The 17,569-nt window shown below is 47.4% G+C and overlaps 1 protein-coding gene across 2 annotated transcripts in view; it reads right to left on the bottom strand.

Moving 5' to 3' along the window:
• Nucleotides 1-17,569, bottom strand: part of LOC138468319 (exportin-5-like) — a 2,047,117-nt gene that overhangs the window by 1,859,574 nt on the left and 169,974 nt on the right. For both annotated transcript variants that reach the window (XM_069608821.1, XM_069608822.1), the window contains exon 3: nucleotides 1,347-1,419. In XM_069608821.1, the coding sequence (XP_069464922.1) occupies nucleotides 1,347-1,419 (73 nt within the window). The remainder of the gene's footprint in view (nucleotides 1-1,346; nucleotides 1,420-17,569) is intronic.

Here is a 17,569-nt window from a genome sequence, read left to right as displayed (position 1 = left end):
CTTTATCTGCCATTCAAACGTTGGAAAAATAAAACCGGCATTAAGTCATGACCACTCCTTGTTTTTGTACATGGACTGAGCATGAGTCCCTGCAGCTCTCTGGCCTGCCTCCCTTGGCCCCCTCCCTGCTCCTACCTGCAAGGCAAAAAACCTTGGGGTCATCTTCGACTCCACACTCTCCTTCTCTCCTCATATTTCTGACGTCGCCAAGAGGTCACACTACCAGCTGCACCTCCTCAGAGGTATTCTTCCCTTCCTCTCCTTCCCCCAGAAGCTCACTGTCTCCCGAGCCCTGGTTCTTTCAAAGCTGGACTACTGTAACAGCCTCTATCTTAATCAGCCTGCCTCCACTCTCCACCCTCTGCAACTCATCCAGAACAGAACTGCGGGACTTGTCCTTGGCCTCAAGCCCAGGGATCGTATCTCTCCAGGACTGAAATCTCTACACTGGCTCCCAGTGGCTGCGAGGATAAAGTTCAAAACCCTCTGCATTGTCCACAAGGCCTTCTGGGGCCTGGGTCCTAAATACGTTCAACTCTCTCTTCCCAAACATCTTCCCTCCCGAGCCCTTCGCTCATCCGCCTCCAACTCCCTCAGGGTTAGCCGCTTCTCGAAGCAACGAGCTGGGGGTAGATCTCTCTCCGCGGCAGGGGCCTCCCTCTGGAACAGCCTTCCTGCCTCCCTGAAACTTGAGGAGAACCATCTCCGGTTCCGGAAGCACCTCAAAACCTTCCTCTTTGCTTCTGCTTTCTCTCTCCCTCTCCCCCCCTCCCCTGCTGAACAGCTAATTAATTCTTCACTGAAACTGCACTGATCCTGCAACTGGACCACTCTAAACGGCCTCGGTCCTGGGCCCAGCCACTCTCCACTTGCACTGATGCCCTGGAACCCCTCTGCACTGCGGGACTGTCTCTGTATCCCTACAGCCCCCCCCCCTTCCCCAGCACTTGTTCTGCACTTGCCACCAGCTGGCCCTATTTATTTATTACTTTACGCCACTTACCGTGTACTGCACTTCCCCCCCCCCCTCCCCTTCCCCTTGCACTTTTCCCCCTCCCCCACCCCTGCACTTGCGCGATCTGAATGACACCTGGCCTAGTAGGATCGTTGTCTGTCTCCCCTTGTTCCTCCCCTCCCTGCCTCATCGCGCCTTGAAACACCTGTGTATAGGCGCGTTACAAATACCATATCATATCATGAGCCGGCTGCCTTCTATTAAGCTCACTGGCTATCCCAACTCTTATCCACCACACTCCACTGCATTTGTACACAAATGACTCTCTCCTTTTCAGTCATTTCATAAGTATGACATTTTCAAAGCTACCCTCCTCACACTTGATACTCACATTTGCAATCAAATACTTGATCTTTTTCTTCATGAAGCTTTGATCAGTTGGCGACATGGATTCCCACTGTGTCCTGAAATGAAACAAGGGAATTAGAGCTGAAAAGTCCTCTTTTTTAGGGGGCTGTGTGGCAGAGGACTACTGTGAACATACATAGAAAAAAGTGCCACAGGAACAGCTATCCGCCTACACACGTGCTAGGTGTGTTTAGTTGCACAAAGTGCTACTCTTCATGTCGGTTAATTAGTAGCGACAGAAACAATAGAGGTATACATTTTTAATTTGTAGATACAAAACACTCAATAGAATTTGTGTTAAAAAAGACAAAAAATGCTTTATACATATCACGTAAAAAACATACAGTGAAAGTCAATGATTTCAACCAGAAACTATTTCTTTGAACTTGACACAATCATCTTATAGTGACAATATTGTGGGGTTAGTAAAGGTGTGAGGTAAACATCATATTTCATATAACCTCAAGTTACAATTAGCTTGTCCATGACTCTTCGACACCGATCTTTCAATTAGTTAGTTCCACACGCGAGCATGAGAATATCCGGCAGCCACAGGGTTAGACCCTTGTGAAACGACCACAGCGTTGGAGCGTGAGAATTATTGTCAACAATTGTTCACGAAGATTGGGCGAACATCGTATCCAGACACTATTTTGACAAGACACGTGCAAATAGGTTTGCGGCTTGCCGAAGTTAACAAAAGCACATTTGGCTTTTGCTGGAAAGTTCAAATTATTGTGAAGATTCACAGTACGGACAACTAAATTTCGTCCAGATTCACACCAAATTTGAAGCCACACACGTCCATCAAGCAATTGAAAGATTGCCATTCGTGAAGGGCTCCAACCAATGAACCACCTTTGACATTTCACTCCGGGTATTTTTATACGAAGTCCTGAAGACGGGTCCAGCACACATCCGATAGCATCTCAAAAATCGGCTACAGAGTGTTTTCTCTTGTTTAATCAATGCTGCTAGGACCTAGAAACACACTTCTCGGTGTCGACAGACAGTCATGGACAAGCTAATTGTAACTTGAGGTTATATGAATTATGATGTTTACCTCATACCTTTACTAACCCCACAATATCGTCACTATAAGACGATTGTGTCAAGTTCAAAGAAATAGTTTCTGGTTGAAAACATTGACTTTCACTGTATGTTTTTTACGAGATGTTACGTATAATGCATTTTTTGTCTTTTTTTAACAAATTCTATTGAGTGTTTTGTATCTACAAATTAAAAATGTATAGCTCTATTGTTTCTGTCGCTACTAATTAACCGATATGAAGGGTAGCACTTCGTGCAACTAAACAAACCGAGCACGTGTGTAGGCGGGTAGCTGTTCCTGTGGAACTTTTTTCTATGCATGTTCCCACTGTGTCCTGACAAAAGAAAAAGGAGACAAATTGTTACTAATATCAATGATGTATCACCATTGTGTTAGAATAGGATCAAAAATCAGTTGCAAATGCACCAGATGTGCAGCCATCTTCTCCGACATCAGTGGTTTCTATGTTGTACCTTTTAGTAAAGACAAAATCACTGACTGAGAAAGCATCTATTGGGCATCTACTTGATTATCATTCGGCTCACCCTTGATGTCAGATATGTCCCTCAGCAGCAAGTTAAACTGCCAATGTACTGCATACATACGCCTCCCCTAAAACTACCGAATGGTCACTAACAGTCACTTTTTTATATATTTATTTTTTTATTGCGATTCGGTTTACAAAACCTTCACATCAACAATGTAAAACAGCCATACACAACCAAATAAATTACGGTATATTTAAAGAACATCAATTAATATAATGATCATAGAAAATACATCCTTTCACAATTGCAATTATCCTTTAAAACCCATTTATAAAAAGGATCCCCCAACATACATAGATTGCTTTAATAAAATGGAACAGTGGAATTATCACAGATTTACCCATAAACATTTGCCACAGTTTGTCATGCCCGATCCGCAGTTTGGTCCAAGATAAATGTTACCCATTGTTGCCTAGGCGCTTTGATGGTTGATTATTCAATAATTAAATGTGTGCACGTTTCATTTAATTGGCACACTCAATCTTTTTTCATTATGCCTCTATAGGGGGGCCCATATTATCTAGAGTGCATAACATATTTAGCATAAATCTTAAATAGGTTAACCTAATTTTCCTGTCCAGAAACAGGCTCAGATATCGAGGCAAAGTCTTAATTGTATTTGTTGATTTTTTATAATGCTTGTACATTTTGTTCTTTTAGATTTTATCATTCTGCTGGTACCAGTCGCATAATTCTACTTTTGATTTCACCTTATTCGGGTTGTGGGTTACATCTTCATAATTCGAGCCCATCCCCTCTAACACTGCTGTACTTTCCTTGAACATTTCAGTAAATTGGCAGAAGTGTCATCTAAGGGAGCCACCAGGGGGCGCTGAGATGTGTTGACACATCTTTGCTGATCTCCTCTACTGGGACTGTTAGAAGGGGTCTGAGCCTCCCTCCTCCAGCCCCCCCGGAGAGAGTACCCGACTCCCCAGGAGTTGTCTGAGTCCCGGGGGCTCTGCATGCTGCAGTCCCGACTTCTCTACGCCTTGTTTCCTTGAAGATCTGGGCGTCCAGAGACAAGAGTCGGGGAACCCACACTCCGCTGGCCTGCCGGGACGCCGGGGTCCATCCTCGGCCAACATGGAGTCTGGAGACGGGCGCAGGTGTGGATAATCGACCCGTCTCCTGGTGGCAGCAGGGGCGCCTCCAAGGGGTGTCCAAGCGGGGCCACGGCCCCCCTTATAAAGGCGCTGGCCCCCCCCCACCGGCCCATTCAGTTATGGGTGTTTTTTTTGGTATTCCACCCCAAGATTTCCAGTGTGGCCACCCCTAAGAAAATTGTCTGGGGCGCCACTGGGTGGTAGATCCTGGCGGCCCGCCCCCTCATCTGCGCGCCTCTTCTCGGGGGTGAGAAGGCCCCGTGGCCCTGCAGCATCCCGCCTGAGATCCGGAGCAGGAGGATCCTCCATTGAAACACCGCCCCCTCTGCAAAGCGCTCTGGACGAGCCTTCCCTCCGTCTTGTACATGCGAAAGCAGATCGGCCCCGACAGCACTCCCTGCATTAAGTGGAGTAGAAAGAGGGAGCAACGTGGCTGTGACTGCGGATGGCATCCAGGCTGGCCAGACATCCAGATAAGTGCTAAGCCAGCTACGTTGGTGGGGGAAGGAGAGTGCGCCTTTGGTGTGATCTGTGGTTGCCCCGCTAAACCCACGCTTGCCTTGATGGGAACCCTCAGACTTTAGTGTTGTCCTTGATAGGGACCCCCGTGAGTGTGTAAAGCTGCTGCTCCTAACCAGCGCCCCCTACGCGGCGCTGGGGATGCTGTGGTGGGACTCAGTTGTGTAAAAAGAAGCAGTGAACACAAGATCCTTCTTTTCTGGGCCCCTTACTCAGAAGTGGGTGGACTGGTGCTACTACCTTGGACTCTCTATGGTCGGGTGTCGGGTCGCCCGATTGTCTAGTCTCACTTGGAGTGGATTTATTCTTGCACCAGAGGCATCCAGTGGCAGTGTGTCACACAGGAACACAGCAAGAATCAATTCCTCACTCTACGGTCCTGAAGTCATCCCCCTCATCTGCGCCCCAGTGCGCAACCACAACATAGCCCCCCCAGAGCCCGCTGCCTAAGCCTAGGGTAGTTCTTGACCGTCCCGGGGGAGAACAGCTGCTCACCCCTAGCGTAGAGGGAGAGTGAGATCCGGCCGGGGGTCCGGAGGGCTTCTGTACCACCATACCACATAGAGGAGGGTAGTCTGAGCCAACACCTGCAGCCCCAGACCTGCCCTGCACAAAACCCCAACTATCACCAACGCAAACTGAAGCATGCAGTGTTGGTGCTGCTGTGAAGCAACGATACCCTTGGGGCCCTTTTGCCTCCTTACAGCTGCATCCCCTTCAGGGGTGCCATACCTCGAAGCCCACAACTCAACCGGCTCCGGTTGCTCCTCGGGCTCCCTGGCAGCGAGTCCTGTTCCTTCGGAAAATCACTGGTAACTACTCTGGTCCCCAGTGCTGTTTTGAACGGGTCCCCCATCAGATCTGGCTTCTGGTTCCTAAGAAAGGCGTCCGCCCACACCAGGCACTCATGGACTGAGTCCAGTCACTCCAACAGTTCCGCCATTCCTCGGACAACGAAATGGAGCTAGGCAGTGTGTCAGCGCCTGTGCATCCGGGATGAATGGATGTCCAGACAGTTAATAAGAACAGGACGGCTCTTCTGAAGGAGATGCGTGGATTTAGGGCAGATATTAGCAAGAGATTAGACTCCCTCAACAATAAAGTGGACTCAGTGGATGATCGTGTTCAGGCACTGGAGGCAAACCAAACCTCAGTTGACATTCTGGAGACCCAAATGGACATGCGCCTGTCAGAACTGGAGAGAAGGGAGGAGAAGTGCATGCTAAAGCTTGATGACTTGGAAAACAGGGCACGCCGGAGCAATCTCAGATTCCTGGGGGTCCCAGAGCAGGAGGGTGAAACGCAGGACGGACTTCATCAAAACTGTCAACAAGAGCATTAACAGACTGTTCAACGATTCCAACACCACCGAGCCGACCATTGACATAGCTCACAGGGCGGGTGCCCCTGCCAGAGGTCCCAGATCAATTCATGTGCGATTCCACTATGCAGAAAAGTGTAAGATCCTTGAGCTGGCGCGTAAGAAGGGTCCTATGGAGTGGGGAGATGCGAGAGTCTCAATCTATCAGCCCTCACTCTGGCGAGGAGACGCCTTTGCGGCCCACTAACAAAACGGCTTCAACCTAAGGGTCTTCGATACAGATGGGGTCACCCCTTTTCTCTCTCCTTCGAGTAGGATGGCGATAAATACTCCTTGGTGATGGAGGATGACATCCAAAAGAGTGACCCGAGAATTCCTGGGGGACTCCACCCCCGTGGAGAACCAGGAGATCAAAGGAGCCGAAGCCGCGAGCCCACAGAAGTCTAATGGTCGATCTAGCAGTCTCTCGCAGAGGAGACAGGTCAATGGCAATAGACAATTCAGACAAGTGGCCCTGCCTTCCCCCGGGTCGGCCAACAAATGACTGTGCCGTTTCCTCATTTCTCTGTGATCAATTGCAGGGGAGGGTATTATCTTATCCAAATGTCTTGTTTGGAGCAATTTTGAATCTGTGCTTCCGGGAGGTGCCCCCTGGGCAATCTGATTAGAGGTATCTGGGTTCGTCCTGGGGGGGAGGGGGGAGCAAAAAAGGGGGAGAAGTGTGGGGGGGCTCAGTGTTATGGTTGACTATTGAGGTTTGTTCGCCTAGTGGATGCAGTCGGTGGCCTGGCTGAACGGCGTCTCGTATATCGCAGGAAGTCCAGGCGCTCAGGTGGGGAGGAGGGCGCTAGAGGGGTAATGGGGGGGTCCGTTTATGTTGTCTTGGAATTCTGGTTGTTTGAATGTACTGAGAGGGAACTTGTACATGCTGGGGACCACTCTGTCAAAGGAGCGCTTTCAGTGGTCAGTCCGAAGGAGGGAGGTGGGTGATATCCGTCCCCCTGCAGGGTCATTGAAAATGTTCTATCCTTCTGATGGCAGACTCTTATTTCGGTGACCTAGGGTTCGCTGAATACACGAGGGCTGAACTCTCCGAATAAGAGATCTTTAGTGGTGAAGGAATTTAATAGGCTGAAACTACATTTTCTGTTTCTGCAGGAAACAGATTAGGCAAGAGGTAGAGAGATGTCGCTTAAGTCCAGATCCATTCAGGCAGTGTTCCACACCTCCACCCAGTCCAAGAATAGGGGGGTTGCGATTGTGGTGTCTCCCAAGGCTCACTTCAAATCAAAGGACTATCTCAAAGACCCTGATGGTTGTTTTGTTATGGTTAAAGCGGAGATCAGGGGCAACAAGGGGACATTGGTTTCAGTCTATGCTCCCAATGTGGCCCAGAACCTGTTTTGGGTGGGAATGAAAACGAAAATCATGGAGTTCACAGAGGGGCTCCTACTGGATGGGGGGGATTTTAACATGGTCCTTCAGCCTGAGAGGGACAGAAAATCTGATCGTCCTTACACAGACTTACAAAACGCAGAGAAGGATGGCCACTGCTTTTCAGACCACTAATGATAGCCTTGGTCTCTTAGACACTGGCTCGACGCATCAGGGAAGAAATCCCCTTTACATGTTTTTTGCCAGGCCACACCACTCTTTCTCCAGAATCGATTACATTCTGGTTGACAAATCAATGAGCGAGGGAATAGCGGAGTTTGAAGTGGAGGTAATTCCGTGGTCTCGTCATGACCTTGTGCGGGTCCAACTGGGAATCCCCCCGGGCAGCCCCGAATCCACAAGATGGTCTTGCAATGATCTGTTAAAAGAAACGGAATCGCCCCAGTCCCTCCTGGTAGCCATAAAGGAGTACTTCGCGATTAACGATGTAACGCTCACCTGAATCCCTCGGAGGCGCGGGTCTGGTCTGGGCGTTCTCCGAACCTTCCAGAGTCACTCGCAGGTCTTTGGCACCACCCTGGAAGGGCCCCCTCCTTACTGTGATCTTAATCTGGAGAGTGAGATGTCTGCAGGCAGAGAAGAAACAGGGGTTAACGTCTGCCTGACGGGGTTTCGGCCCTTTCCCCTTCCTGACACTCCTACGACTCCCCTAGGCCGCACATGCTCACCTTAGGTAAATAAATGCGGCGCTCTCCATCCTGCGTCTGTGCAGGGGCGCTGTAGCCAGTTACTTCACTGGACGATAGTTCAGCCTTTTATTGCGGAGGTAGAGTCCAGAAGGCAAGACCGTCGTTAGCTGCACGAACGGTAAGTGCCTTATTTGAGTCTTTTATTGTCCTTTCAGAATCTTGCCTCTTTGCAGGTCCGGTATGTTGATCCGGTAAGTGGAAAAGTCCGGAGTTTTTTGCAGGCAAGCAAAAGGTTCATCTGAAGTTAAATGCACTTTTAAATGTCTTTTTCCCCTTTTCTTTCAGGTCGCGGTGCAACCGGCGATGAAGACTGATGCCGAAGGATCGTGCCGGAGGACACTTGAGGCACGTGAGTAGAAATGGAGTCCTGAGCTCTAATAATGTCCTTCTTGTATTTTACACAGGTGCGGACAAATGGCGCAGAACGGAGCTCGCGGAGACCGTGGCACAGGTAAGCAGATATCATGGAGTTATCGCTAACCTGTATTCTTTGTTGTTGCAGATGGCTGGAGAACGAAGAATCGCGGCACGAGGCCTTGGAAGGCGCCGACGGGTGGTAAGAGCAGCTCTGGTATTTTCTCGTGCTACTCTAATGTTCTCGTTTTCCTTTTCAGATGTCACGGAAGGCTGGAGCTGGATTTCAGGAAGGTAAGTTGAAGATTGTCCTGTTTTTAGGTGCAGAAGAAGAAGATCAGCTGGAGCCGACACGGTGAGCGTCCTGCTGCTATTGCAGAATAACGCGAAGCACGTGAAACCAATCGGGTGTGGTTTAAATAGCCTTCAGTAGTGCTTAGGCGTCTTCTTCCACAGCCTCCAGAGGTAAGAAAAGAGTTCCAGTATGTGGTTCTTGGGAGTGGTGTTGGCCTCACCCAGCAGTTAAAGTAGTCCCAGCAGGATTGGATGAAGAGTTCATCCTGCAAGTAGGAAGGCAGCATGGTCTGCAGCAGATAAGTCCACCCAAGCACCAATCCCTTTTATATGAGCCCGGCGCTTCCAGTGCCGGGACTGGGTCCCTTTATGAGCATGAGCCTGGCGCCACTGGCGCCAGGACAAGGTCCAAAAGGCCCCTACGGGGGCCGGCTGGTGCCTGGAATGAGGGTCATGACCCTGCTTCCAAGGATGTTGGGCTAGGTCTGACACCTTGGGGGCAGTGGTCATGACAAACGATGATGGACAGGTCAGACTGGCTGGGGTCTGGGAAGCCTTAAAGGCTACGATCCGGGGTGGTTTAATTGGAATGGGGGCTACTAGGAAGCGGGTTTGAGCTAAAGAAGAGCGACTCCTCAGGGAAAAAATAGAGGCGATTCAACCAGGAGGGAAACTGCGATCCCAAATGCTTCCAGGTAGGTGGGCTAAGCTCCAGCTGCTGAAGGCGAAACTGGCCACCCTCTTGATTGGACAGACCGAAAGGAAATTGTCCTTCCTGAAGCAGAAATATATGGAGAGGTGGGAGAAAGCAGATAGGATCCTGGCTTGGAGACTACGAGAACTTAGAAATAGCAGAAGAGTAGACTTGGTGCGGCTACCTGGGGGAGGGGGGTGAAATGCCTGAACGATCCAGGGATAGCAGAGCAATTCCACCAGTATTATGAACTTCTCTATACTTCTGAATACTCTGGGGACGGGTCTGAGGTTGATAACTTCCTTGACGCTCTACCGATCCTGCGCTTCCATCCGGAGAAGGCGGACCCCCTGGAGAGGGCCATTACACCACAAGAGGTACTAGACACGATTAGCTCCATGGAAGGAGGCACTACCCCAGGCGACAACGGCTTCACTGTTCCCTTTCATAAACCCTTTCGCTCCACTCTGGCTCTGTTCTTGTCCAAATTGTTCAATGCGGTTCTTGACTCTGGGTCCCTCCCCCAGTCCATGCTGTCGGCCTGCATTTTGGTTATTCCGAAAGAAGGGAAGGACTCCACGAGCTGCTAGTCCTATCACCCCATATCATTGTTGAATACTGATGTGAAGATCTTGGCCAAGTTGCTTGAGAATAGGTTGGCTCAGCACCTCCGCTCACTTGTTCATGGAGACCAGGTTGGGTTCGTCCCGGGTAGGCAGGGGTCAGATAACATTAGGAAAACTCTAGATTTAAAGCATGAGGTCTGCAATAGCAATGCTGAAGCTTACCTGCTCTCACTCGACTCGGAAAAGGCCTTTGATCTGGTTGAGTGGGCTTACATGGGCAAAGTCCTGCTGAAGATAGGGCTAGGGGAGAAATTTCGTGAGTGGATTGCCTCCCTCTACAATGGCCCGTCCGCCCGGGTGTCGATCAATTGTGTGGTCTCTGCCCCTCTATCTAGGGGGATGCGCCAGGGCTGCCCCATCTCCCCCCTCCTATATGTGCTCGCAATGGAGCCTCTCGCTATTGCTATAAGACACCAGGACATCTTGGGGGTTTGCTGTGGGGAACTTGATTTTAAGCTTTTGCTTTTTGCGGATGACAGCCTCGCCTATTTAGCTCCCGCGGCTCCTGGACCTGATACACGCGTTTGGAGTCTTCTCTGGCTTGAAAATTAACCTATCAAAATCAAGTCTCATGCCAATGGGGAAAGGGAATGACGCCATCGGGGTGCGGGAATTTATGAGGGGTATCAGGATAGAGCGTACAGCCACCCCATACCTGGGCGTACTCCTCCCAAGGGACCTGGGTAGCCTTTTTGAATTACATTTTCCTCACATTCTCTCGAAGAAAAGATCTGACCTCCAGCGCAGGGCTCTCATGACTCTCTCGTGGTTCGGGCGCATGGTGTCCCTAAAAATTAACGTCCTACCCCGGCTGTTGTACCTCTTTACATCACTCCCGACTATGGTTCCGGAGTCTTTCTTCAGATCCCTCCACTCTATGGCTCAAAAATGTATCTGGAATGGCAAGAAGCCAAAAATGTAATTCTCCACCTTGACTCTCCCGAAGTTCCAGGCAGGCTTTACATGAGCGGGCGAGGGAGTGAGGGAGAGGGAGTTACATCTGATGTGGTTATTTCTGAAGTACTGATTTCTCCATTGTATGAAACATTTTCAATAAAAATTGAGTGAAAACAAAAAAAGAAAAAGTGTTGTCTAAATAGGTATGATTTAAATCAACATACAGGAATTTCTCTGGCAGATTTAAAATCTTGTGACGTACCATTAGTTTTCTTTTTTTTAGTCAATTGAATTTTCTTGAAGCGCATAATGACATGTATACAAATGATGAGTGAATAAAGACATAGTTCATAGTACAATAAAGATGTGCCTCTTCAAACATCTCAATTATAATGGGACAAGGGATAAGAGGGGGGGGGGGGGGGGGAGATTTTATTTTTTTACTATTCCATAAACAGGAGGGAAACTGTGCCAGGATCATTCATATCAAACAAATTATTATTATTTATTGTGCATTTCAGTACAAATTTGAACTTTTCACACATTGTCACATCATTACATCAAAAAGGAAAATCTTAAAATCATTGGTTACAACTCTAAACAACATTTAAAATCCAATACATATCATCCTACAATGACCTTTAAAACTCTGATAAAACTGCCTTTAAGAACTCTAAAAATTTTGACAGTGACATTTCATTAGTGTTTAAAATTCTAATCCACAAGTCCTCCTCCGTGTTCTATTGGTTAATTGAATAATGTTGCCCCTTAGAACGCACAAAGCTGGGCATGGCACACACAGAGGTTTTAAAGTCTCTACTACTTGGGCGCAGTGCCGACAGTCTCTGTTCCCTGGGCACATTTGTCCACCTGCCCAGAACTTCCAAAGTTGGCAATAGGTTTAGCTTTACTCTCAACATTTGCGTCCTAAAAAGCCTTAACGGGTGCTTCCTCAAATATGGAGCAGGGGTGTGCGAGTTCTTTATCGTCCACAAAAAATGATCACAAAAACACTGCTATTCATCAACTACTCTCTCAGATGAATCCACACATCTAAAAAGTGTGTTTCACTCTGTGTGGGGTCCTATGAAAGTCTTGTGTTGAGGCCTCTATTTTCACCAGCATTTGCACACAATCTGCCCCCATGCCATCAAAACTTTACAGGAACCTTTGTGCCAAACATCATTAAGAATCATAAAAAGGGAGGCAGCAGGTGGGGACAAAATGCTTGACAAAATGTGCAGCTTACCCCAGTCAATTAATTTCTGAATAGGGAGCTGCCCTAGTTAATACAGTATACCTTTCAGTGGCACTGAGGCCGGTAATCGCAGAGTTTTGCTTCCAATTTTGACCAGTAGATTGCATCATCCCTGGTTTGGGCCCCAAAAATCATTTTGCTGCTTGAACAGTTTCAATGCTGGTAGCAGTGAAAATCTACCATATTTGAAATCAAACTGTAGAAGCTGGCTTGTCACTGCCATAACCTTTGCCTTGAGGTCAATTGCCATGTCTATTCCACCCTTTTTATCATACACAAATGACCCCAAGTACTTCTATTTATTGACCACCTCCAACAGACAACCCCTCAAATTCCATGAAAACGTTCTCCATTTGGACCTTCCACGATTCAACACCAATACTTTTGCCAATGCGCGACCTCTCAAACGCAGAAAAATCAAGAGTGCTTGGAGAGTGCAGTTAGGTGCAGGGAAGACTGCTGCTGCTATCCGGTACCTTGGGACAAACAGGGTGAACATTCACCATCTACATCGCTCTGTGGATATTGACTTATACTCTTCTTATTTTCCCTTTGTAAAGCTGTGACAAGCTACTTGTGTGGACCCTTAGGACATTTATTTTTTGCTGCTTACCGGACTTGCAGCGTTAATTAGACTTGGCTCTGCCCCCATAATCAAAATGCCGCACGCACTGGCAAGAGTGCTTGGAGAGTGCAGTTTGGTGAGGTGGTGAGCACAATTTTAAACCTTTGTCCTCATCTTGCATATGGGTATTGTGTATACCTAGATTGGACATACGGTCAGTCCTGTCCTAAATCCTGTCACAGAAGGGAGCAAAACTACTATCTCATTGTGGCTTCCCATGAATATTTCATGTGCTATTGAAAACTCCAAGTTGGAGCCTCGGCTGAGTATAAAGCCTGTGCTCACAACGTTGGATTCTTCCTTAATATTAATTGATCTACCTCCTTCCACTCTTCAGAATCCCGATGCAGGGGCGACTTGTGCTGCACAGAGTGCTGCAAAGCAAAGAAGTGTCCTTATCCGATCAAGCAATCCTTAACAAAAAAAAGACATTGAGCCTCACAACAAATCGGTTGTTACACAGGTCTGATTTATCTTCTGTATCTGATCGTACTGTAAGGTCTACCTGCCTTCTATTGATTTAGTACCTGTATTATGTTCCTTACCTTACTGTTGATTTAGTACTTGTGTTAGGTTCCTTACCATGGATATAGACCCTACGGATGCTTCTTAGAACTAGTCTCTGTACCCATCTATTAGGCCACTTCACACTATATTAAGATTAGCCTTCATCAACTATCACTGTCTAGCACCTAAATTGACGGCTTAGCTTCCTACTGGCCGATACTAGATATCCCTCCACCCAATAGCACAAAATGTACTACGCATCTCAATCCTATTGTCCACCCCCTATAATGTTCATCACCATTGCACTCATATGCTGCTTACTAGCTATCACAATCGTTGGGTCCTCCTCCCCTTCGCTATCATCCCCACCTATAATGCACTCCTCCATTATGGAACCTGTACTAGAGGTGTCTGGAACCAATCCATATTTGAATAACCCAGCCTTATAGATCAAACACTTCACAACCAAACCAACCCTTCTCTATTAAACATAGAAACTTATGATTAGGGTCCAGACTCACCTCTAAACCACCACACAACCTATCGCTGCCCTCTAATAAACCTTGCCACTTCTCTAGGGCACCCACTCCCGTTATCCCCCGTAAAAAAAACGCAACCCACAACAACAAGCGCACAAGGCTAAAGACACCCTAATCAAAGGCGCCCTTATCAATGCTACATCGATCACAGCTCACGCATTAGACATTGCTGACTTTATCGAAACTGAACCCTTGGACTTCCTAGCCATTACAGAATTGTGGCTACATGCAGCATCAGGCCCTGCCTTATCATTAGCAGTACCTGAGAATGATGCCATCATTGGATGCGACAGACTGCCTCCAATCCAAAAGGCGGAGGAGTAGCCTTTATCTTCAAAAGATCTGTCGAACTTAGACCTATCCCCAATATGCATATTGGCTCTGCTGAGCTACTAACAGTTAAACTTCAATTATCACCTAATCAAACAGCCACAATGCACCTCATTTACAGGCCCCCGGGCCTTATTAGCACTTTTGTCGAGGACATATCTTCCCTCCTCACAGCCAACTCCAAGCCCAACTCCCAAATCATTCTACTTGGTGACCTCAATCTAGGATACTAAGATCCTAAAGACCGGATAGCCCTAGATCTAGCCAATTCACTAGCAGACACAGGACTCTCCCAGCACATCCATGAACCTACTCAGGACAAAGGAAGAACCTTGGACTGGCTCATCGATCTGAACTGCTCCATCAATCTTGGATCCGTCACACCTTGGATCCGTCAGATCACCACAAGATAACCTTCGCTATTAAATCTAACAGAGCCCTAAATCAAATCCTGCACCCTCCATCCAAACTAGAAATAAGAAGGATATGTCTAAGGAGAAATTACTCCCCATAATCCTCCCTCTTCATGGCCCACTCAGACCCTACAGTCCTAGTGGACACCTATAATCAAACCATACTGAAAGCTTTATATTCTATAGCCCCTCTCAAACTGAGGAAATCTAAACCGCACACTCACCTCAACTAAGATCTGCGCGAAGCTAAGAGAAACGCAGCGGCACACTGGAAAGGCCACTTCACAGAATCTAACAAAAACACCTTAACCACAGCATCTACTGCATATAAAGCTGCTATATTCCTAGCAAAAAAAAGACACTTACAACAAACGCATCTCTCAGGCGCAATCCAACACCAAAGAGCTCTACAAGGTCCTTAAAGAACTTGAATCTCCTATAGCCCCCACTAGACAATTGCATAACTGACACCACCTGGTGTTCCAACATCCAAAAAGCGCTTCTGGCGAAAATCGCCACATTACAAACTAAAATCAACACTAAGCCTATCGACTGACCATACTACCACTTCCTTACCAACAATTCCCCTGCCCACACACACAATCAAACCATTCAATTTCTCCCCATTATCTTCCTGGGAAGTGGAAAATATAATTAGAAAGATTAAACCCACCAACTGCCAAGGTGATGCATGCCCGGCACCGATCATTAAAGAGGCCATCCGAGAACTAGATCCCTTCATTACTTCATTTATTAATGCGTCTTTCTAATCAGGATCGGACCCTGACAACCTTAAGGATGCTTGGGTCATCCCCCTTATCAAATGATTATGTTATGAATGTTAGCATGTCCACACCTAGACAGATTTCTAAACACCAGTCTGCGCCGCACCTAGAAAAGTCTGTGAATGTTGGCATTCCCACATGCGAAGGCCAACAAGTGCCACACTTAGACGAAACTGTGAATGTTACCATGCTAAAGATCTTGTAACCCATTAACCAATATAAGCTCAAATTCTGCATACCTAGCTCACACAAAAAACTCACAACCATCTCTCGCACAACAAGCCGCACGCACTTCACAACACTGCAACACATAAGCCGGAGCAACAGCACACGCGGACTGACACCGATCCAATACCCGCACCAAAGCTCAGCACCCGGTGCCCGGTGTACACCGAGCTGAAGCTGCCAACAGAACACCACTCCTCTCACTATCCTACTCCCTCTTCCACCTACTAACCAATCCCCCCCTTTATCACTTACAGATCCACCAGAGTGCCCGGGGACCAATTCCGTTGGTGACGGTGCGCGGTACAAATACCTTTAACATTTAACAAATAAAACAAATACAAAATACAAATACAGCTTCCATTTAAATCTCATGCTCTGAAAGATGTGACATTGAGTGCTTCTAATAACTTAACTTCTGGCTCAAATTATAACATCTTCTCTAAAAACCATTCTCACAATCAGTCCATGATAAAGGCAAAGAATCAAAAATCCCTTCCAAAGCCAGTCCAGAGTGGTCACCGTAGATTCATACGTGCTCTTGCTTTGCCACGCCAAAGATACAAACTACCATTTCTCAAATAAAATAGCTAACTCCAAAGTCCTCAATTCGCATAGAGTTTTGTCCCACAGGATTAATTCACGTGGATAGAGACTATGCGCTGCTTGATGAGCTAGTGAGAGAGGAAGCTAAATTAAATGATGACACACCCGACGATAATGATATTCAAAAACAGACTCCTATGCTAACAACCACCCCACTCCTGGACTCTGCAGGAAACTGGCAGCATATGTCTCATACTCCATGTACCACTGCCTTTAAATCTGATGCTGCTTCGAATCTTAATGTTAATCAATCCACACATGAATCTCCTCGCACATCGCTCACCAATACCTTACACTCGAGCAGCAGCGATTCAAGACTGCTCATCCCATGAACACAAATAGCCATGGTCCAAATTTGCCATGTCTCGCAAGTGGCCCCCTCAATCAACAGGAGAGACTTGCTCACTTCAGTCAGAGCAATGATCCCAAGTTATTTGCCGCTACGAATAATGCCATCACAAATTCAAATTGGTTGAATCTGAAAATTTTCATCATTTAATTCTGTCCTGTCGAGGGGGTCGCTGTAAGACTGACACCCTGAATAGGACTAGCATTCTTGCTATCTTTTTGTTTCTTCAAATAAACATTTTATTAGATTATTCAAAATTCGGTACACATCGACATCAGCATAGCATTTTCCAACAATACAGGATATCAGACAGAGGTAAAGACAAGTTTATTCCACAGGGGACGTTACTGATGCAATTGTTCCATGCAATTTCCCACAGGGGCCGCAAGGCCAGGGTCTGTCCTGTCTCATTCCTTAGGTGTTTAGTCCATTCCGCCTTGGAGCCATCGCGTTAGCAGGGGCCTCCTGGTGAGGCTTGGAAAAGTTTCTGAATAGTCCATGAAGGGTGCCCATGTGTTCAGGAAATCGTTCAGGTTACCCGAGCGGATCGCTGACACCTTTTCTGTCACTACTATTTCGCAACACTTTGACCACCATAGCGCAGCCGAGGGGCCGTTCTTGTTTTTCCAGAGTTGTGCCATTGCAACTTTTGCAGCTAACAAGAGATGAGTGCACAGACGTGATAGCTGCCCCAAGAGTGGGAAAGCCCCCTCCCAGCAGTACAATTCCAGGATCCCACGGGATCACCAGTCCGGTGATTGCTCTTATATGGCCTGTCACCTTGCTCCATTATTCCTCTGCTTTTGGGCAGGACCAGACTAGGTGGATACAGGGTTCCGCTGGTTGCACAACCTCTCCAACAGTCTGGTGGTATTTCAGGGTTGGCTTTATTTAATTGGTCTGGGGTGATATAGTACCTATAGCAGAGCTTAAACCCTTCTTCCCTGTTCGTGATGCACTGCAAGCTTTTGTGTAGCCTGGTCCAGATCTTTCCCCATTCTGCTATGTCTATTGC

This window comes from Ambystoma mexicanum, chromosome 4q, assembly GCF_040938575.1.
Source record: "Ambystoma mexicanum isolate Mex_15411 chromosome 4q, UKY_AmexF1_1, whole genome shotgun sequence".
NCBI lineage: Eukaryota > Metazoa > Chordata > Amphibia > Caudata > Ambystomatidae > Ambystoma > Ambystoma mexicanum.
Note: the sequence above shows the minus strand (reverse complement) of the source record. Positions and strands in the feature narration are given on the sequence as shown.